The following is a 20,121-nucleotide window of genomic DNA, read 5'->3' as shown; positions in this document are numbered from 1 at the left end:
GCATTCATATAACACTGTGGTGTTCACTGAACTAGATCAGTTGCCTGGGTTGGCTCACCATGCTGCCATTCAAACACTAATGCCAAGAAAACCCAGGGGATAAGAGCAAATTGCTGGTACCTTCTGACAACAGCAGAGACTTATTCAGATTAAATTTACTATGTAGCCACTGATCCAGATAATCAGGATGCAGTTCAGTGACAGACCAGATTTAAGAGCTCATTAGTATCAGAAAGAGGAGTTCCTGATTTTTTCCACACCTGCAATCTCCTCCTGGAAAAAATTCTCCTGGGCCTGATGTTCATCATGCCTATGTTAGCAAGCACCTTCACTTGCTGGAACAGCCAGAAAATGAAACCAACAGGAACAGCTGAATAGTTTCCTGCTGTTCTAGCAAATTCAGGTGGTTTGTAGAACTGTCTAATGTAGTTCTCAAGGGGGGAAATATCAACAGCATAGTTAGGGCAGGAAGAGAAGGAGAACTGAGACTTCCCCCATGGGATGGCAGCAATCATTCAGAGCATCTTCAGTGCTGTGGGACCACAACCTTATTTTCCCAAGTGAGAAAAAAAACAAACATGAAATATACTCTTGAATATCTATCATTTCACACGATCTTAAAGAAAGCATTTGAAGATGTCACTAGTAAGTATGTGAAAACGCAGCTGTTAACACTAATAACTCTCTTCAGCAATTACAGAAATGAGATATAGGTAAGTGCTGTAATTTGCAAGCTTGCTTGCCCTAGAAATACAAAGTTTTCCAAAGATCTCTGCCATTGACTTCTACAGAATCTAAGTCTTCATTTTCAAAATATGTATATAACTGTCCTGTCAAGCCACAAGTACAACTTTAAGAAGAGAGAAAAATGCAAAAACATTCCTGAGTCCACAGAAATATCATCAGTAATTCAGTGCACACGAGGCAGAGGAACAGAATTTGTTTTGCCATGTTCTTACTAGGACCACCAAAACAGCACAATCCATGAAAACAGAAGAAGCCCTATTATGTAGAGAAGGAAAAGTTAACAAGAAATAATTTCACTGTCAGACTTCCATACAGTGATTACAAGACTTACAGCTAGTCAGTGAAAAAAGCTGTTCTTCTTCACCAAAAAATTAGAAGTATTTTGGGTGTTCATGTAAATCACCTTAATTTCTCATCTCATGGCTTCCATTATTTGAAAATAAAAGAAGTAGGGAATGCTCACAAATGTTGCTTTTCTTTACATAAAAATAAACATACTCACACAAATTCAAACAAAAATCTGTGAACTTACGTTGTAAGCAAGAATGCCCCATCACTGCATCTTTCTAGAGCTTTCCGTGCTGGAGGTTTTGCTGCAAACTCTACGAAACCTTTTCCTGTAGCTCTGCCACGATCATCTACTACAACAACAGCTCTTTCCACCGGGCCAAATTGAGAGAATGCTTGTTCCAGCAGCTCATTAGAAACCACAGGTGAAAGATTCTTGACAGTTAAGGCAGCTCCATGTGTGGCAAATCGAATTCGAAGTGGTCTGCTCTTCAAAATAGTACCATCAAGTTCTGCTTTTGCTATTTCAGCCAGTGTCCTAGATTCCTTTTTCAAAATATAAAATATTTTATATACTCTATTTTCAAATACAACAGAAATCAGTTTCCCGCTCCCTCAAGGAAAATATATATACTTTTGACCTTGAGCACATTAGCATTAGGATCACTCAACATTCTTTTTCTCAAAAGTTTCTGCCCACTGATTTTAAAAATATACCTTTGTGTTCCCATATGATTTACTCTAAAAAATGCCTTATGCACAAACTTTAATCGTATATTGAAGAACTTACTTTTGTCAATGTTAATTAGGTATGTGCTGCTTTGCAAAGCACTTTCAGTAGAGTTGAAAACTGCATGTCCTGCATCCTTATCTCTGTATATTAGGAAGCAGTGTTTTCAAAGATTACACCAAAGCATCTAAGGGTGTTTTTGTTTTTTGTTTTAAATGAATTACTATTTTGGGGTTATCACACTCATCACTGTTGTTGGATGAACTCAATGGACATGTAATTCAAATCTCACCAATAAATAATTTGCTCTAATATCCTCCTTTGCTCTTGTACTAATTTATGTGCTTTCTGCACCCAGACCCATGAGACAGTGTTCCTTAATGACTGCCCTTGTTTTACTTCAGAGATTTTCACTTAGCTTGCTACCTGCAACCCTTTAAAGAAATGATTCTTTAAATCACAACCATTTTCTCCGCAGTTCGCCTGACTAGGTAATTTGTGAAAGAATAATCTGCTCCCTAAATACAACGGCTATTAAGGAAAGTTTAGATAAAAGCTATATCTAATCTGTATTATATACACATCTGAATAATATATGTAAACTATTGCACTTTCTCCAAAAAACCTGCTATTTGAGGCTGGGAATGGTCAAGTGAAAGTACAGCAATATTACAGAAGTCATCATTAAGATGACAACCAAACAGAAAAACTAAACAGTAGAATATATTTTGAAAGTCATAATTAGGGACACCCAAAGCACTGTAAAGCCATTCCTTGTAACAATATCAATCAGTGCGTTTTCGAAATGGAAGTCACAAAAATTAATCCTGCATATTAAACTAACAAATTTAAACACAGTTACCTCAAGTTTTTAGAATGTTTCTTTTTTTTTTGCATGCTCGAGATAATACTGATCGAATTGCATAAAAATCTAGTCACTTATGTCTTACCTAGACACCGTTAATTTAATCAACCGAAGTTCCCAATTTTGAAGTTACATGTCCTTAGTTTTCACAATGTCTGAGCAGCAGTATTTTAAAATAATACTATACAGTCTTTACTGAAGCGTTTCTAAAATCAACTAATGTGTTTTCTTCATACACCAAAATTTATGTTCATAACGAACCGTACGGGCTGAAATTTAGTTCAGCACAAAGGCAAATTTCCAGTCCTAAAGTACTGTAACAAGCTCCTAATTAAATGTGTTTAACGAAAATCTTTATTACATTACGCGACAGCGTTACACAAAGGAGATCGCGCAAACACATCTTCCATTTACTGTAATTCAAAAGTAACAGGCTGCAGGAGCATCCGTGGTAGCAGCATGTAAACGATAACTGGTGGAGAGATCCTGAAACCAGCGGAGATGCCGAGTAGTGAGGGGGAAGCCTAAATGGCAGGGGCTGTGAAGGCTGCTGAAAATGCAGGCGTGTTACGTGGATGCACGGAGGCAAAAAGGGGAGGGAAGAGGAAGCTGAGGAGCTGCACTAGTGGCAAAGAGAGGAAGAGAATGCGGGGCAGATACTGTCCTTTTTACACACGTCCAGCAGGGAAAGGTGGGCGGCGTGTGTTTGGGGGGGGGGGGGGGGCAAGAACCTCTCACTTACAAAGGCAGCCCGCGGTTTACGGGATGGCCACACAAGCCCGCGCGAACCCTTACCAGGCGAATGAAGCCAAAGCCACGGTCGCGATTGATGAAGACCTCGCTGGGCTCCCCGTAGCGCTCGAAGAGGCGCTTGAAGTCTTCTTCGGTGATGTCGGTAGGCAGGTTCCCCACGAACAGCCGGCAACGCTGCGTGTAGCTCTTCTCCCCGGGCTTGAGAAAGCTCTTGATGTCGATAGTGAACCCGACCTCCTGCTCTTCGTCACCAGCTTCTTTGCCCGGCACTACCGCCATGGCCGCCGCTGCCTCGCTCTCCGTGTCTAGGCCCCGCAATCCCTTCAGGCTGCCACCACCCCCCACCATGCCCAGCGGCGTCGCTGGGGAGCTATTCTCGATCCGCACTTGCTTCAAGTTCCTATTCGCTGCCATATTCAGACCTCGCTCCTTCTTTCTCGCTGCTTTTCTCGAGGGACGCGGAGCCGCGCTCAGCAACCACCGCCTCCAACCCGCAGCCAATTCAAAATGGCGCCGCAGCCACCCTCGACGAGTTGTAACGTCCCTGAGCAAAGCCCCGCCCGCCAACGGCTGCGCTCCCCTCCGGTCCCGCTCCTGCGCAGTAGCGTCCCGCGCGGCCGGTTGCTGGGCGAAGGGGGCGGTGTGCGCATGCGGCTGCCTGCGCGGCCTAGCAGCGGCTGTGGAGGCGCCGTGTCCCTTGCGGGCGTCCTGCTTCCTCGGGTGGTGATGCTTTCCCTCGGCTCCTGGCTAGGGCCGCGCCTGTCCCAAACCGCCGGAGAAGCGTCCTTGCCTTGCCCTACCGGGGGGGGGGGGGTCCACTGTCAGAGAGCGCTAGGGATTTCCCCGACCAGAAGCGCCCCTGCTTCCGCTGTTCTCTAGGACCACGGTTTGTCTCCTGCTCGCCCGTCAGACACAGTAGCTTGGCTGGATCCGTGCTGCAACAAGTAATTAGGCTGCTGCCCCCTATCTCGGACAAAGAGCTCAGCCTGCCTGGGGCCTCACAGAAACCCGGATGAAATAGGCAGTTCCTTGGCTCCCGCTATTGTAGTAGCCTGTCTGCTCCAGATGCCCGTGTAGTATGGCATCAGTCAAGGGGAACTCCATGGATAACAGAGCAAGGCTTCAGGAGAAAATAATTATATTATTATTAATAAAACTATGACACTGAAAAAGCCCAGAGGATCCCATATGCTTAACATTTACCTTAGCTAGTGCATGGCATGGACTGTTCTTTGAAAAAGCAACATCAAGTATGATGTTGAAGAAGTTAATTCCAAAGCAGGCGTCAACCTGTTGCTCAGGGATTTCTCTGTCCCTTGGGGAATATTCTAAGTTCTTCTGTGTGTTTGTTTTCCATCTGAGGTACAAGAAGGATCTCAATCACCTTCCTTTATTTCTCTAAGCATGTACCAGGATCTGGAGAAACCATGAGTTCCCGAAGCAGCAAGAGTTGCTTTGTCAGACCACCTGTTCCTGAAGTACAGACTGCTGGGCATAAGGTATTGAAATGAACAGAGATTTAAACCTCTGAAAAGCAGAAAATACAGAGTGGAGAGGAAGGATAGTTACTCCAAGCAAAGGCAGGAAGTCTAGGGGGTTCCATCCCCTAGAACTTTGTCACCTTGACCATCCAAAAAGCTATAGTTTGTAATATATTTGGGATTCAACAATGAATATTATACAAAAAAGGGACCAACTTACTGCAAACCAGTAGGTTTTTTTAAATAAGAAAGTAAAAGGAGTGGAAGAAATGTTAGAAATAATGATGAGACTATACATTATATGAGGTGGAGGCTCCGTAAGTGAAAAAAGGGAGATGCATAGTAGTTATTGCCACCACTGTGTAAAAAAAATGGCCAAGATTTTCAGGCACAGCTTTCCAAATCATGTTAGTAATAAAAGTTACAACCATTTAAATATACAACCATGATTTCCTATGTATTATAAGAAACAGAAAGAACAAAGGAGTGTGTATAAATTCCATAACATTTTTACCTTTCCTTATCTACAGCGATGTCTCAATTGCAAATGATTACTGACTGCTAGCAGAAACTTTTCTCTTGCATTTAAAAAAAGGAACTCTAGGAATTTGGTTGATAAAAAGCTTAATTAAAAAGACTGAACATTATCTCACACTAATTTAATAAAATTCCAACTTTCAGAAACAAGAAAATGATAAGGAGATATGAAAAAATACTTATTTAATACAGATGCTCATGCATCCTTAACTTGCCTTCATTAGTCAGAGTCACAGTATAAGAAACATACCTGCATTCTGTTTTTAAACTTTGCTGAACAGGAACTATTTGCATATGCCCTACAGTCAAACGTTTTAGGGTGCCATACTCAAAGAACCTGAATTCTGCTATATTTAATCATTCTCTCACCTTCATTTACACTGTATCATCTAACACTTTGCTTTTGCCCATTCATCATCACAGTCACAGACAGTTCATTTCCTACCCAACTGCTCAAAGTCATTGTGGCATGACAATTGATATACCTTACCACTGACACCAGTTAACGAAAACGGTTTTGAAAGGAGGCAAAATGGATTCCTCAAAGTTGATGTTCTAATGCTTTCCTTCTGTTAAAAACATCAATTTAAATTGTTCTGACTTACTAATTACAACACATATCACAGGGGAGTTCTGCCAAACTGTTCAAACTACTCTCGGTACTTTTAGTACTGTTATGTTTAATATGGTGAAAGCAGCTGAATTGCACAAAAGTCATTTTGGAGGAGTAGGGGAGCAATAGCTATGATCACATGTTAATTTGCTTTCACTCTGTAATTCTTGGGGGTTTTTTTGAAAGCTGAAGTTTATTCAACTTGACATTCAAAAGGCCACAGCAGACAACCCTAATTTTGTACTAACAAAGTTTGTTTGCTGTAGAATTTATTTTAAGACATTAAAAAGGTCTTTTTTCTGTATTAGTAATATACTGGCCATATACATACTACCAGACTCCCTTTTCTGAAGCAAGCATAGCCTTGGATTATGATCTTCCAAGTGGCTGTGTATTTAAATTTATTAACATAAATAGTATATTATATATATGCACTGTCTATAATACAATCACTATTCCCTTAAGGAAGAGGACATTTTAGTGGAAGAAAACAGGAGCAGAATTATGAAAAGCACCAGTATTTTTCATTTTGTCTGCTACAGACAAAGATTCTATTTGTTGTATGCTAAAGTGTGTTATCGCTAACAAAGTATTTGGGTATACTTCCAAAATACACACTATCCAGCATGGTACCATATACAACACAGTCAGAAGCAACTGTGACTAGCTTTTGACTTCCTATATCCCAGCATTACTCCCCTGCCAAGTATCACAGTTCTGCTAAAAAACAGGGAGGTGTCGGACCTCTAAAAGAAAGTTGTGAGAGCATTTTATATTGCAAACTTGTAAATGCTACACACCTTGATCTGCAGGTAAAGATTCCAAACTATATATATTTACCATTGAAACAACTTCAAAGTGATTGCTCCAATAACAGCAGCAATAGTAGCTATCAGTTCCACTCCAAGGTGCAGCTGTGTCAACACCAAAATAAGCTTCTCTGCAGAGGCAAGTACCATGCATCAGGTGATTAGCAGTAGCTTATTGCTCAACACATCTCTGGACTCCCACCTTTATTTCTTTCTGCTTCCTAGAGTGGGCAATGGGTCAAGATTAGGATCTGAACTTTTAACTCAAGCTGTGGGATCATGACAGAATGAGCCAGGAAGGATTAGAACTGAGATGAGCTAAATTAGGGCATGGAGGGGAGGGGGGTCCCATTTAGGCTTAGATGGTAGGAGAAAGAGGGAGACAAGGGAGAGCATGGAGTTGGAGTTCTGCATTGAAAAAAGTGGGGCATGCAAGAGGACAGTAGGTGACAGCCTGAAGTTGGGATCCCATTCTGAAGGGATGAGGGTGTGCAGGGCCAGAGGACAGAGGCACATCTCTTTCAGGTGTGCATGACCCGACATAGAGGTAGGAACTGCTGTTGCTGTCCATCTCTTGCCACCAAAGACGGTGTTTGCCTGAAATACTACTCATGGCAATATCTGGACAAATTAAGCTTAGTATGGGTTTTGGTATACACTTCTGAGTTTTGCCTACAAAGTTAAATTGGCTAAGAATATTAAAAAAAACACTAGCTAACATGGCTGTGCCAGAAAACCTGATGGTATAAACACAGTTGTGTGGAGAAAGGAGTGCTTAATGCCATTTGAAGAAGTGATGTGTGCACTATAAATATGCAAGTCTTTCCCATACTACCTCATTATAATACCACTCAGGGGCATTAAGAGTGGTTACAAGATAATGTCACTGCGGTGCCATCTGGTGACAAATACTGGAAATATCACTAGAACTTGAATAAATCAAGTGAATAGAAACATGGAAAACCTGCAATACAATTATCTATCTCTTCTAGTCCCACATGGATAGGATGACTTGGATTTTCTACTTTTAAACTGAGTGGGCAGGCCTCTTTTCTCTGTTCTCCTCAATATTAGCACAATTCACCAAGACACATTTATTGTATTTATATGGAGAACAATATACATGGATCACACTTGTAAAATAATCTGTAAAACTTAACCTTATACAGTAAGTAGACACCTATATACATGCCATATTAATAGATTTTTTAAGTGAATGAAAAGCCATATTTCTGAGTTATCTGAGTATTTCTGAAGGTGAGAAGTCAGTATTATTCTTTTAAACAACACTGGTCTCAGGGAAACAAGGAGTGATGAAAATGTAATTGTCAGACTGTCATTTAGGCTTGACAAAAGTTACCTGTCTTTTCCAAAGCTACTTTGCTCACTAATATAATCAATGAATACAACAGAATTCATTTCAAATATTTTTCAGCATATATTCTTTGTCCATTTTCTAAAAGAGCAACAATTAACCAAACAGGAAAGTTAAAGCCTTAAGGAAGCATTCCCCAAGTATATTCAGCCCTTAATTTGTCTTTAAACAATCATTCAGTTTGTTGTCAGCGTATCACACAGAAGAGGTTCCTGACAGAAAGGCCCTAGGATCATATTTGGAAGGAGTAACAGCTTGTAGGGAACAGTTTAAGTGACCAGGACAGACCTAAAATAACTAAAGCCAGGAGCTCCTAGCCCAGAAGGAAAACAACATCCCACCCACATCTCACTCAGGCCACTTTCTTCAGAGCAGTTTAACACAAACCCAAGCAGTTGCAAATTACCATAAAGCTGTGCAATAACTCAAACCAAAATAGCCCGCAGGCCCCTGAGGCCTTCCCCTTTGCACTTCCCTCTGTGCATATTTGTCTTTCTCTGTCCCCAGAAAGAAAGCATATCTCTTCCTCTGAAGTCCTCCTGAATCACGTGACATGCAGACAAACTTTAACCAGTTTCTGACACTTTAACCCTCAAATGAGCTGCTGAAAACTGCACTGCCAAATGACAGAGAACTGTCTGCTATTTCCCATTCCCTATTTCGCACGCCATGCAGAGGATCCACCAGCCTGTCTGTGGTTATGGCCCCTACTGAACAGCTACTGCCTGAATAATGCCAAGGTCATGGGAACAATCTTTGTACTGCAGTCACTCAAAATTGAGCCATGCTGTTGATAAGACACTAGGTACTTAAAAATGCTAAACCCTGCACCCATCATGTATTTTCTTCTGCCATACTTGTGAGAGCATTTATGATGCAGGAAGAATTTGTTGTTGGGATCATATGAGGAGGGAAGAGTGAAGGCACTGAGATGAAGCTCAGGAATATGCCACCAACCTTTGAGGAGGAACCTTGTTAGGTAGGGTAGATCCTGCTGCAGAGTGAACACCTCTCCTCCACTCCATCATGCTCTCCCCCATTTTGCTGCAGGGAGCAGGGAAGTGTTGACCAGCCACATCTGGAGCATGGGTTCTGGTATAGGTGAGGGCTGTGGCATTGCACTGAGAGAGGATGTGAGAGACAGCCTTTGGGCCAAAAGACAATTGTGAGATTATCACAGTAAATGTGTGAAATTTAGCATAACTGGAAACACGGGATGGGCGAGGATGCAGGTAACACCTAATGCTCAAAAGCTAGATAAGCAGAAGATATGCCAGGCAATTAGACAGTTGATGCTGAGGTAATATAGTACCAAGCGAGGGCTATTTCAGTTTCTTTTCATGGAGATTTTTCTGTCAGCAGTGGGCAATTCTTTTCAGTATTTTCTCTATTGTCCTAATGATTCTGAGTCAGACATTTCACTGCATTAGCAGGCGAGAGAGAAGCTGGGCTCTGAATGAGCTCCATATGAGCTGCTCTGCTCATCTAGGGATCTAGCAGCAATGCCCACACCAGGCTTAAGATACATTTCCATCAGCAGCTGAGCTAATCTAATAGTTCACTGTCATCAAAAAGGGGGAATAAACACTTTCTTCCTTCCTCCCCTGCTTCTCTCTTCACCACTTTCCTCTCACCCCTTCGCCATACGCTGTCCTGTGCTGGCTCACACACTCAGCAGACCCTTCCATGATCCAGTTAACCCACTAACCAAAAGAAAACTGTGCACTATTTTTATTGGGTTTAATTTTCTGCCAGGTTAGTGAATTGAATCAGCTTAAAGAGGGCTCTAACAAGTATCTCAACCAGCACAAAGGTGAGCATCATGTGAGTGGCCAAGAGCAGCTTCACTTTGTGTCATTTTGGGTTTAAAATGAGTGGTGGAGGCTGAAGCCTGGATGTGCTGGGGACCGAGGAGGGTCTGCATCCTGCCAAAGCAGGGGACAAGCATGCCTTAGTATCACCTGGAAGCCAGGGCAAGATCACCAGGTGACAAAACAACCCTAAATCTAGACAGAAGATCCTAGAAAAATAATATCATGTAAATACTTACGCAGGGCTTTGAATATTTACTACATATATCATTGTCTTCTACAGAGTTGCATAACTGAGCACTTGTTATAGTTTGGCACCTAAACACATAACTGGAAGTGAAGTGGCCTATAAATTTATAAAGTTTTGGTTGCCATATGCTTTTCATGCAAGCCTATGAGTATGACAAAATTCAGAGGAAGTGCATATTTAACCCTTTCTCTAAAACAGATATATTTTAAATGTGAAACACATAAATGAAACAAATAGACTTACTGTTATGCTGATCAGATATTCTCTGCTAAACATCTAACTAAAACAAGTGTGGTGAAATAGTTCTTAACTCATAAAATCTATAGTGAAATGGCAGCTCCCCAAATAGATCCTTATGAAAGATAACTTCTCAGTATTCAGCCATTGTGAAAGAGATGAAATTAAATAATCTGCCTGTTCCACAGAAGCCTTTCAACAGAATGGTTTGAAGTCTAAAGAGCCAGCAGCACTAGAGAGAGAGCTATAAAGCTTTTGAAGGCTTTCATTCAATTGAGGGACAATTTGCTTGATGTCCAATAGGATGTAGTAAGTAGCCAATAATTGCTTGTTTTTATTCCAAATCTTGTCTCTCACAACTTAGTACCTGTAGGAAAATGCATTTCTTGCATTTGACTGTTGGTATTTTCTTGAATCTCTCATTGAGCTATATGAAACATATCTAGTCTGCCTTTTCTTATACGAGTCATCTTTGCACTGTAGTTTCTTTTGATTTTCCTTTCAAATCGGGGCATACAAATATTTCTTTCGGAACTGACTTACTCTTCCACAGCTTCACTGAGGCTGGAAATGTTCTGTAAATCTGAATAGTTTAAGAACTCAGTCACTATAATCCTGAAAAATATAAGACGTTTCTCTGTTTTTTACTTTTCCTTTCTAGGTCTAGGATTGCTGGATTTTGTGTTTGGCAAGGGAAGGAACTGAAACTGAAATCGGAATGCATGAACTCAATTTTTGGTAGTTTATCTAATACTTTTACCTAAACCTCTTTGACTTCAGTCATATCTGTTAATCACTCTTACAGCTGTACAAGAAAGAGTATTTATAATCTTTGAGCATTTTCAGCAGGTCAAAGTATTTTACCATCCTGAAATAGGATAAATATTCAAAAACTTTAAAATTTTACCTAATCATAATTCTGAAATAATGAGCAGATTAGATGAAACGAAACATTGTTTTGACAATATTTTAAATATTTAATTTGAATTTTATTTTGCTTACTTATTTTTAAGCTAGGATGTGGTTTGTCTGTAGCGCAGCACACAAGACTTTGGAAACTGCCATAATAGAGAAAACCCAAAGCTCCTCTAGTTCACTGTACTATCTTTGAGAGGTAGTTGCCAGATATTCTAGAGCAAAGTGCTGACCTATCCAGTAGGTAAATATAGGATTAGTTTTGCTGTAACAAACTAAAGATCCACAAAAATGATGCAAGGTGTGTAATATCAAGGTTGGCAAATTAAAATTGCTGTCAGAAAATTAAGTTTCACTTTAAACTGTATAATGTGCCATTAAGACGCCATTTCCACTTGCTATAGTTATTAGTCCACGTTTGTTAATGCAGGCTTATGCCTAAAATTATACCTCACATAGATTACATTTTAAACATTTTATATATTTCTATTATTTTTGTGAAATTCAGAAAAAAGTCTTGTGACCGTGGCTGGCAGCACAACTTAAGTTGGTTTAAACAGCCTCCTTTCCATTCTTTCCCCAACACCTCTTACTACCCCATGCAGTTTTTTTAACACATTAACTCAGCTGCTTATACAGCCACATGTGAATTGGATCGGGGAACTAATCCAGCTAAAAGAATGAAGAGGGGGAAGAGGAGCAAGTGAATGGTTGTTTAAGCAAGCACTGCTAGCAAATAAATGCGGTACCACATTTTATGCTGGTCTCAAACAGTATTTGGCAAAGAGGCTTCATCTTCCCTGAGGGGAGGGAAGAAACATTCGCTAAAGTGCTGTTTCCTGCGATATCAATATCAGGAATTCAGTTGCATGCATCAGTGTGCGCATGACAAAGAGTCTGTCCCTGTAACAAGCGCACCTGAGGAATCTGAGGCAGAAAACTAGCAGATCTTGCTGCAGGGGTTTAGGACTTGTCTCGCCCACTTCTCACCCCCGTCTCACCCATTTCTCTTCCACGTCTTGCTAGCTTTCTGGTACGCCGGGCAGAAGGGAACATGTGCCAAAGGACAGAGCTTGGCATTAAACCTAAACTGCTCCCGAAGATGGGCTTGAGCAAGCATAGTAGGCTGAAATGCAGCAAATGAGACATGGCACATATTTCCTGCTACCAGCTCTTCTCAGGGTTAAGGTGAAGCTACCTTGGCAAGGAGGTAGCTCAGCTACCAGGCAGGCAGCTGAGAGATTAACATACTGAACTGCTATAGTAAAATTAATCGGAAACTTTTAGCCCAGTTATATTGTTAAATTGAGACCCATTTTTTCCCACAGTTTTAAGTCATATAAACTGATCTTATCTCTTTCTAGACCAGCATAAATGAGGCCACAAACTCCTCAGTTAAAGTCTCTCAACCAAGCTTTAATCTCTAAATAAACAAAAGAAAAGGGCAGGTTATTAGCCCATTTAACAAGCAAATAAAAAACCCCCAACTCTCTACATGCCTTCAGGCCAGGCAGCCTTGCAGTGACAGCCTCCTCTCCGGGAAAACCTGTTTCACTTAAAGACAATCTTCCTGTAGCCAGACAACTCCTGCTCCTGTTGGAATCCCACTTAAGCCTACTTACAGGGAATTGTAACCCTGAGGTGCTTCCTCACCAGGGGACTGATTAGTTACAGAGCAGAATAAGCTGCTCCCACAGGTCCTTGCAGTGGTGCCACACTGTATGACAGTCTCTGCAAGCTACTGGGTTAAATTCACAGCCTAGCGAGATTGCTTGGTTGCCCAGCAATGAAGAAATCTGTTAGGAATTGTACTGTCTCTTAAAGAAATTTAAGACATAATATCATATTTTGCCAGCTTCTTGAAATGACTGTATATATGAGCTCAATGTGTGAGCAGGTTTAAGACTGTGAAGAGAACTAAAGTAGAGTTCCTCTTTGAACTTCAGATCAAGCAAAGGCAGTTACTTCCTACAAACACAGTTAACGCATTACCCTGTGACCCTGGGCAATTTATCTAAGTTGATATTTTCAAAAGCAGGTGACTAAAGTTAGAGAGTAAAATCAGTGGAAACCGTAACTACTTGCTACCTTCAAAAATAAGGCCATTTCTATATAGATGTCTATGATAGTCTGCAAAATCTTAAACTTCTCAGTATCTCAGTTTCTGCACTGGGGAAAATATTTACTTACTTCACAGGAGTAATACAATATAGTATGAATTAACTTTTAAGTACTCTGAATCCTCAAATGAAAGGAACTGTTTAAGTATATATTCCCATGATTAATAGTATATTTTCACTCACAGGATCCCAGTTAAGCTATGACAGAAATGTGAGCAGGACAAACCCCCAAAGCAAATAATGTTCAGTAAGTGTTCCAATTCTGAGAAAAATTGGGACAGTGTGGTCATTTTTTTTTTATCAGGCAAAGGACTGAATGTACTGAATGTACTGCCTGTAGGAACAGTATTTGAAAGAATAAAAAAATCATGAGCCAGATACCTCTACTTCAACTCTGCAAATCAGCTCATGTGATCACGTGGCGCTTCACAAAGAGGCATCCTCGAGGCAACCTACATTGCAATGGACAATGTGCAAAGCAGCCTATATGCAAAAGCGACAAGTCGTAGCATTTACACAGTGGGACGCACACGGGCCTATGGCAGGACATGTGCCTCCTGGCTAGGGATGAACGCCTCGTTTAGAGTGTATGTGAAACAGCATGAAGTGTGAAAAGGATGTGATGATCCAGAAGCACTTGGAGCCCAGTGACATTCCAGCGTGATGCTTGGACGTAGTCAAACCAGCCAGGAACTGCATGGTCACAAAAAGTCACTAATTTGGCTATTTGCAGATGAAGTTATTTGAAGTTATTTGATGGATACTTTGGGAAGAATTGGGACCAGAATACTGAAGGCACTTTTTTCAAACAAGCCCAATCCTGACACATCATGCTGATGGTGATGGGTTGCAGAAATAAGTCAGGGGAGCCTCCTCAGCCATGTCACACACCTTCGAAGACATGTCAGGCTTCAGTGAAGCACTAAAAAAGGACAGGCCAGCTCAGTTGGCTGGGAGGGAGAGCATGCTGGCTAGGGTCCAGGAATACTTGCTCTCTCTGAGCCTGCATATGGAAAATAGGTCTGGTGAGAGAAGGTTGCCGTATTTGGCTTCCAGTAACTGATTGACTCTTGCCTGAGCTCTCTGTGGCAAAAATGTTTTCTTTCTCAGTATTTGGCAGGGCTCAGAGGAAATTAAGAAATAATCATGTCTTTGTGTTTATTTTTACTTCTGCTTTCTCAAATAGCCATGGAAAATCTCTGTATGACCTAGCCCTGGACTAGGTCACCTCAACCTTGCTGGTGACTGGGGCCAGAAGGGCCACCACATACTGCAGCAGAATTTAAATGATTTTGCACGGAATGGAATTTGAGCACAAGCGAAGCTGGCTGTAAAGACAGCTGCAAGACTGATATCGAAAGCTAAACAAAAGACTGGAGCTCTAGTAGGCAATTTTGAACCATCAGGATGCATCCTTTCAGGGGCTAAAATTTAGCTTAATTTGTTAATTGGGAGACTTGAGAACAATTCTCTGCTTTCAGTCAGAACAGCAAAGGAAATGTGAATACTATGTTCTTGTAATTAAGAGAAGATAAGGCTAAGAAGACTTTCTGCTATAACCAGAGAGACAAGGACCTGATGTGACTACACACCGTTAAGCATATCTGGGTCCAGCCATCACTTGGTTACATTAAACAGTGGCAAAAGGCAACTTTCCAAGCTGCACTGGCAGATGAATCATATGGCATAGATATAAGCTAATTTAGTTTATACAGGTCAATATAGATACAGGTCAACAGTGAGGACAAAATGGCAAGTAACTGAAGCATAGTGGCAGCCAGCCAGCCTACCAAGACGTGTAAGGCCAAGTGTGGAACATGGATGATAACAGGAACAGCCTGCACCATAATCTGCCCTGACTTTAAAGGAGAGAAGAAGATGGTGCACGAGCAATGCAGGGAACTAACTGATGCCATCCTGCAGAGCAAATGTGCTGAAAGGACAAAAGCATTGTATCTGATGGCACGGAAACACCACCCTCACTTCTTTGTGTTTCCGATGTTATCCAGAGACTGCAAAGACAGACTGCTTGGAGGAAGAGGAGATAACTCCTCAAAATATCAAAACACATTGACGGCACAAGCTATTATCTCAGACACAGGCTGCAGGCTCTACCCCAGCATGTAGCAAATGCTTCCATGAAAGACGCAGGGATAAACTGTAAAAGGGAAATCTGCTGCAATTGGCACAAAAATTGGAGGTGGAAGAATAGATAGCAGAAAGGAAGAGCTTAGAGGAGGAGGGAGGCTATGCGAACAGCAATGAATCCAGCAGCCAGTTTGGTTATCTAAGTGTGAATTGCTTTCATGTCATTACTCAGTTTATGCTACAAAACACACAATTCTCTTCTTTATTCTACATCCATGTAACCTCCCATAGGAACACACATCTCTCATCCTAATCTCTCACCATCTTTTTCGTAGATGTGGTACCACAGTTGGGTTTTTTTTAATAGCTAGTTAGCACTGATGGTCTAATTCCTTTTTTATTATTATTTCTCCCCCCCCCCCCCGTAACTGGAGGCTTCTCTGTCAGCAGAGCCCAGCGCTCACAGTCACCGTCGGGAACCTCATGAATAATGGATCTCCCTCACAACTGCCAGCGCCTCCCATTCTCCTCAACCGGACGGAGGCGACAGCCCGCTGCTCCTTTTCCCGACGTGGCCGCCCGTCCCCACTGCCCCCGCGGCTCCAGGTCACAGCCCCGGCTGCCAGTCCCGCCGCGGCGGGAGGACCAACCCGCCGGGCCCCGCGCGGCCCCCGCCAGCCACCACGCCGCCGTCGCTTTCAAAATGGAGGCCTGAGGTCCCGGGCGGCTTCACTCTCGTTGAGAACAATGTAACTTGGCCGCCATTTTTAAAGAGGGCGCGCGGTGTGGCATTCCCTGCAAGCAGGCTCCTTCAGCCTTTGTTGAGGGCGGAACTTTGAGTTATGGAAGAGAGGAAAACGATCATTAACCAGAAAATGACTTCAAATTTAATCTTTAATTAAAATAACTAGGGCTTAAGATTCCAGTGATTTTAAACAATGCAAGGATTTGAAATATCCATCTTAGTACCACATTAGGACAAAATTTAGGAAATAAATTTATACACCGTATTAAAAAAACTACAGATGCAATCAATTTTAATTTCTAATCTAAGTCATTGATGTACATAATCTTGTAATTGACTCTATACTCAAGGAGAAAACATTGAAATCTTGATAAGTATATTCTCTACTTTTTCTTTGTAAAGAAGTTGAATCACACGGCTACCTGTATTCAGGCCTGCACCTTCGTGAGCCCAGCACCGTCTCCCCACACAGCATCTTCTTCGCCCTCAGCTTTGAACACCATCTGCTTTGACGGTGTGTCTGGGATTCCCCATTGTTCATTCGCTCTTACAAGATGCTTCCCGAGAAAAGTGGATGCTTCTTCCACAGTCAAAATACTTGAAAGATAATGCAGTTCTTTTGCTGTTTCTTTTGCTGTTTAACCTTTTTTTAGGGAGCATGTTCACTCTGCCATCAGTGGCGGCGTTGCACTCGCTCAGGCCTCTCCGTGGTTCCCCTGTCATACTTGGTGACGGCACAGGGAGCTTCATGGCTACACATTTCTTAAAAGTGCTCCTCATCAGAATAACAGAAAGTTAAAAGAAAGCATATTATACCAAGCTTTAATAAATGAAGGCACTTCAAGTCTACTGCTACAGTTTTTAGGTTGCCACTGACTGATTTGACCTGGCAGAAGGGTGACTATTCACTCTTGTATCTGCCACCTTACTTGTTTAAACACTTACATAAAATCTACTATGATTTTCAAACCAGAAGATGACAGAAGCTATTCGAATTTCTAAGGTTTCAGAGAAAATTTAAATTCCAATGCTTTACATGTTTATTATTTAGTTAGTTTTTAGCTAAATAACTGAATTGGGATGATGTTTTGAACAAAAGCACAGATAACAGTAAATAATATTAGCTATCATTTTTTTTAAGATTATCTCAAGGTAATTTTGAGAGTGCAGGAGAAAAGCAATGAGTGTGTTAGGGAAGGTAAGTGAGCCTTTGGGGTGGATATATATATCCTCAACTAACTGAGTCTTTCTAAAATCTAAAACTGAGTCAGATATTATGTGAATATACATGCTCTCTTTTACACAATTTCTAGCATTTAATTTCATTTAAAACTATAATTGTAATATATTTTACAACAGATATTGATTATCTCTTGGAACTCATTTTAAGCCCAAAATTAATTAGTACATTTAAACTCTATAAAGTTAAACTGAATGTAGTTAAGATGTAAACTCTTTGGAATAGGTATTAAGATGTTTATAAACTCATTAGTACAGTGGGACTAAGTGATACTCTAAATGATAATGCAGTGTAAAATATTATATTAAGTTAATCATTGTACTATTGGGACTTTCTGTTACCAATACAAGTACTGAATATTCCATTATAAGATCTTATAACTTGCTATTAAAAATATATATTAATAAATGCAGCAGGACAAGCACTCATTTACACCCTCTTACACCTCTGCATATAGTACTGGTTCAAATTGCTTCTTTTAATAAGACAGCAGTTGCCAGGACGTAGGCTGAAAAATGCTGGGTTTAATTTAAAAATTTATTGCCAGATTTCACACTTTATACTTAGCAAGAACTGTTTCTTGCCAAGTGAACTTTCAGAAGGCCATACTGTGCAAAATGGGTGATACTTTATTTGAAAAATAAGCATAAATCTGTGAACACTGAGTACAGTCCATCCAGACAGTGTGAATGTTTAACCTGGAGAAGAGCTGCCTGTGAGAAGCACTGTATTTACTGTTCTAAAACAGTCTTTGTGTATTTCAGAATCACTTCAGGGAAGCCTATTCCAGCATCCTTACATGCAAATAATTTTGAAAATATGACAAAAGTTTTAGTTGATGAAGAACTAAAAATATATTCTTACCACTAAAAATATATTCATACAATATTCTGGTATGAATCTCTTAATTCTCCCAACAGAAATGTTCCAGGATCAGAGGAGCAAAGAGTACAAAAAGGAAAACTGAGGACATTGCAGAAATGTGGAAGAGGCACACATCATACAGAGGAATGCAGTAAGGCAATCAAAGGCAACTAATATTCTTTTTCTACACTTGTGGAAAGAGGCAGAACTGCAAAACTTGCTTTCCTGAGAGTTTGCATGATGGATAACTGCATTCACATTAAAGGTGGGGAGATACCAAAGAGCACAGAGAGACCAAAATTGAATAAAGTCTCAGTGAAGAAATACCTTCACAGATTACATAGGTCTTCTTGATATGCAAAATTACTTTATGCAGAATGACAGGAATTATAGTGAAAAATGGTTCAGATATCATACTGTGTCAGCTGCGAAACAATGAAGAAGGAAAAGCATCCATCAGCCCACTTACTGCTACTCTTGGAGGCTACGGCTGCTATGAGTTTCGTTTTTTTATGGGCATATATGTTCTACCTTGCATTTGTCTACATTTGGCAGGTTTAAAGATCTGTGTGGATCCACAGGACCAGTTCCTGTGTAGGAACTAGTCACAAAACTATCCACCTACAAAGAGAGTCCTGTGAATGTACCTACTGTTCCAAATAAAGGGTGTTCCAGACAATGCAGGGTCTCAAGTTATGTACTTTTTAGTTACAACTACAAATCCATTTCTACCCACCTCCCAGATAAATTTGTCAGAGACTGTCTGGGAATAACTGTGAAAAACTGGTTGCCTAACTGATTTTTAAGAGACAGAACATTAAATATCCCCGTTTATTCATTTGAAGTTGTGATGAATATCCCAGGTTCTTGATTATTTAAACTAGACTACATTGGTTCCTACTGTAGTTAAATGTACAACTCAATTAGTTCAATCTTATCTGTAGAAACTCTGCCACTACAGTTGTAAAATTGTTGTCAGTGCATTTAAGCCTCTATCTGAATTCTATCTTTAGTCTTTCATAGTTTTATTGAGTAAATTACCTTGGCCTGAAAAGTTGGACGGGCTGGTTCTGAGTTCCAGATGATGCAGAAAAAATCGTGGTGTTGCACAGCGTTGCCATGTGTATAAACTTGCTTCAACTCAAAACATTCAAGTTATTTAGAATGGGAGTTTGATAGCCGAATACCTTGTAGGATCTGGATCTTAGGATCTACTATTTCAAAAGTATCTATTTCTATCTTACCTTGCCTTCCACTTTTAAAATTTCTGGAAAAATAATGAATGGGATGTTTTACGTAAACAGACATTGTAATTAAGTAAATCTACTAGCAGTTATGATGAGTGTATTTCAAGGGCAATAAGCATCCTGATCACTTACTGGAATACTGGTTACTTATCAGAAGAATATCAGAAGAAACCTTTGGACATGGTTCCAAGTTTGTATACTGGATCACCTTATGGTACAAATTTAATCCAGGTCAAGCATGAATACAGCATGGCATTTCTGTCACACCACCACAGCAGCCGATACAGTGGTTTTGCCTCTTTTATAGTGACTATTCTCTTATACTGTCTGTAAGAGGACAAAAGATCCCTGATTCAGCATAAAGTAAAAGCAGCTTGGTCAGATAATACCTGATCCAATATCAAAT

General features: G+C 40.7%; 1 protein-coding gene and 1 long non-coding RNA gene across 8 annotated transcripts in view; one reads left to right on the top strand and one right to left on the bottom strand.

The window, feature by feature from the left end:
• The window catches only part of PSPC1 (paraspeckle component 1), a 64,120-nt gene extending 60,174 nt beyond the window's left edge, over positions 1-3,946 (bottom strand). For 4 of the 7 annotated variants that reach the window (XM_064505035.1, XM_064505036.1, XM_064505037.1 and 1 more), the window contains exons 1-2: positions 3,426-3,946; positions 1,280-1,581 (exon numbers count right to left, since the gene is read on the bottom strand). In XM_064505035.1, the coding sequence (XP_064361105.1) occupies positions 1,280-1,581; positions 3,426-3,797 (674 nt within the window). In that variant the 5' untranslated portion in view covers positions 3,798-3,946. The remainder of the gene's footprint in view (positions 1-1,279; positions 1,582-3,425) is intronic. The other 3 variants (XM_064505038.1, XM_064505040.1, XM_064505039.1) reach the window with 1 other exon arrangement.
• On the top strand, positions 3,228-19,147 carry LOC135327169 (uncharacterized). The gene is made up of 3 exons (XR_010387317.1): positions 3,228-3,321; positions 4,787-4,882; positions 18,525-19,147. It is a non-coding gene; the product is annotated as an uncharacterized LOC135327169 (long non-coding RNA).
• Positions 19,148-20,121: the final 974 nt, after the last annotated feature.

Source organism: Dromaius novaehollandiae, chromosome 1, assembly GCF_036370855.1.
Source record: "Dromaius novaehollandiae isolate bDroNov1 chromosome 1, bDroNov1.hap1, whole genome shotgun sequence".
NCBI classification, from domain to species: Eukaryota; Metazoa; Chordata; class Aves; order Casuariiformes; family Dromaiidae; genus Dromaius; species Dromaius novaehollandiae.
Note: the sequence above shows the minus strand (reverse complement) of the source record. Positions and strands in the feature narration are given on the sequence as shown.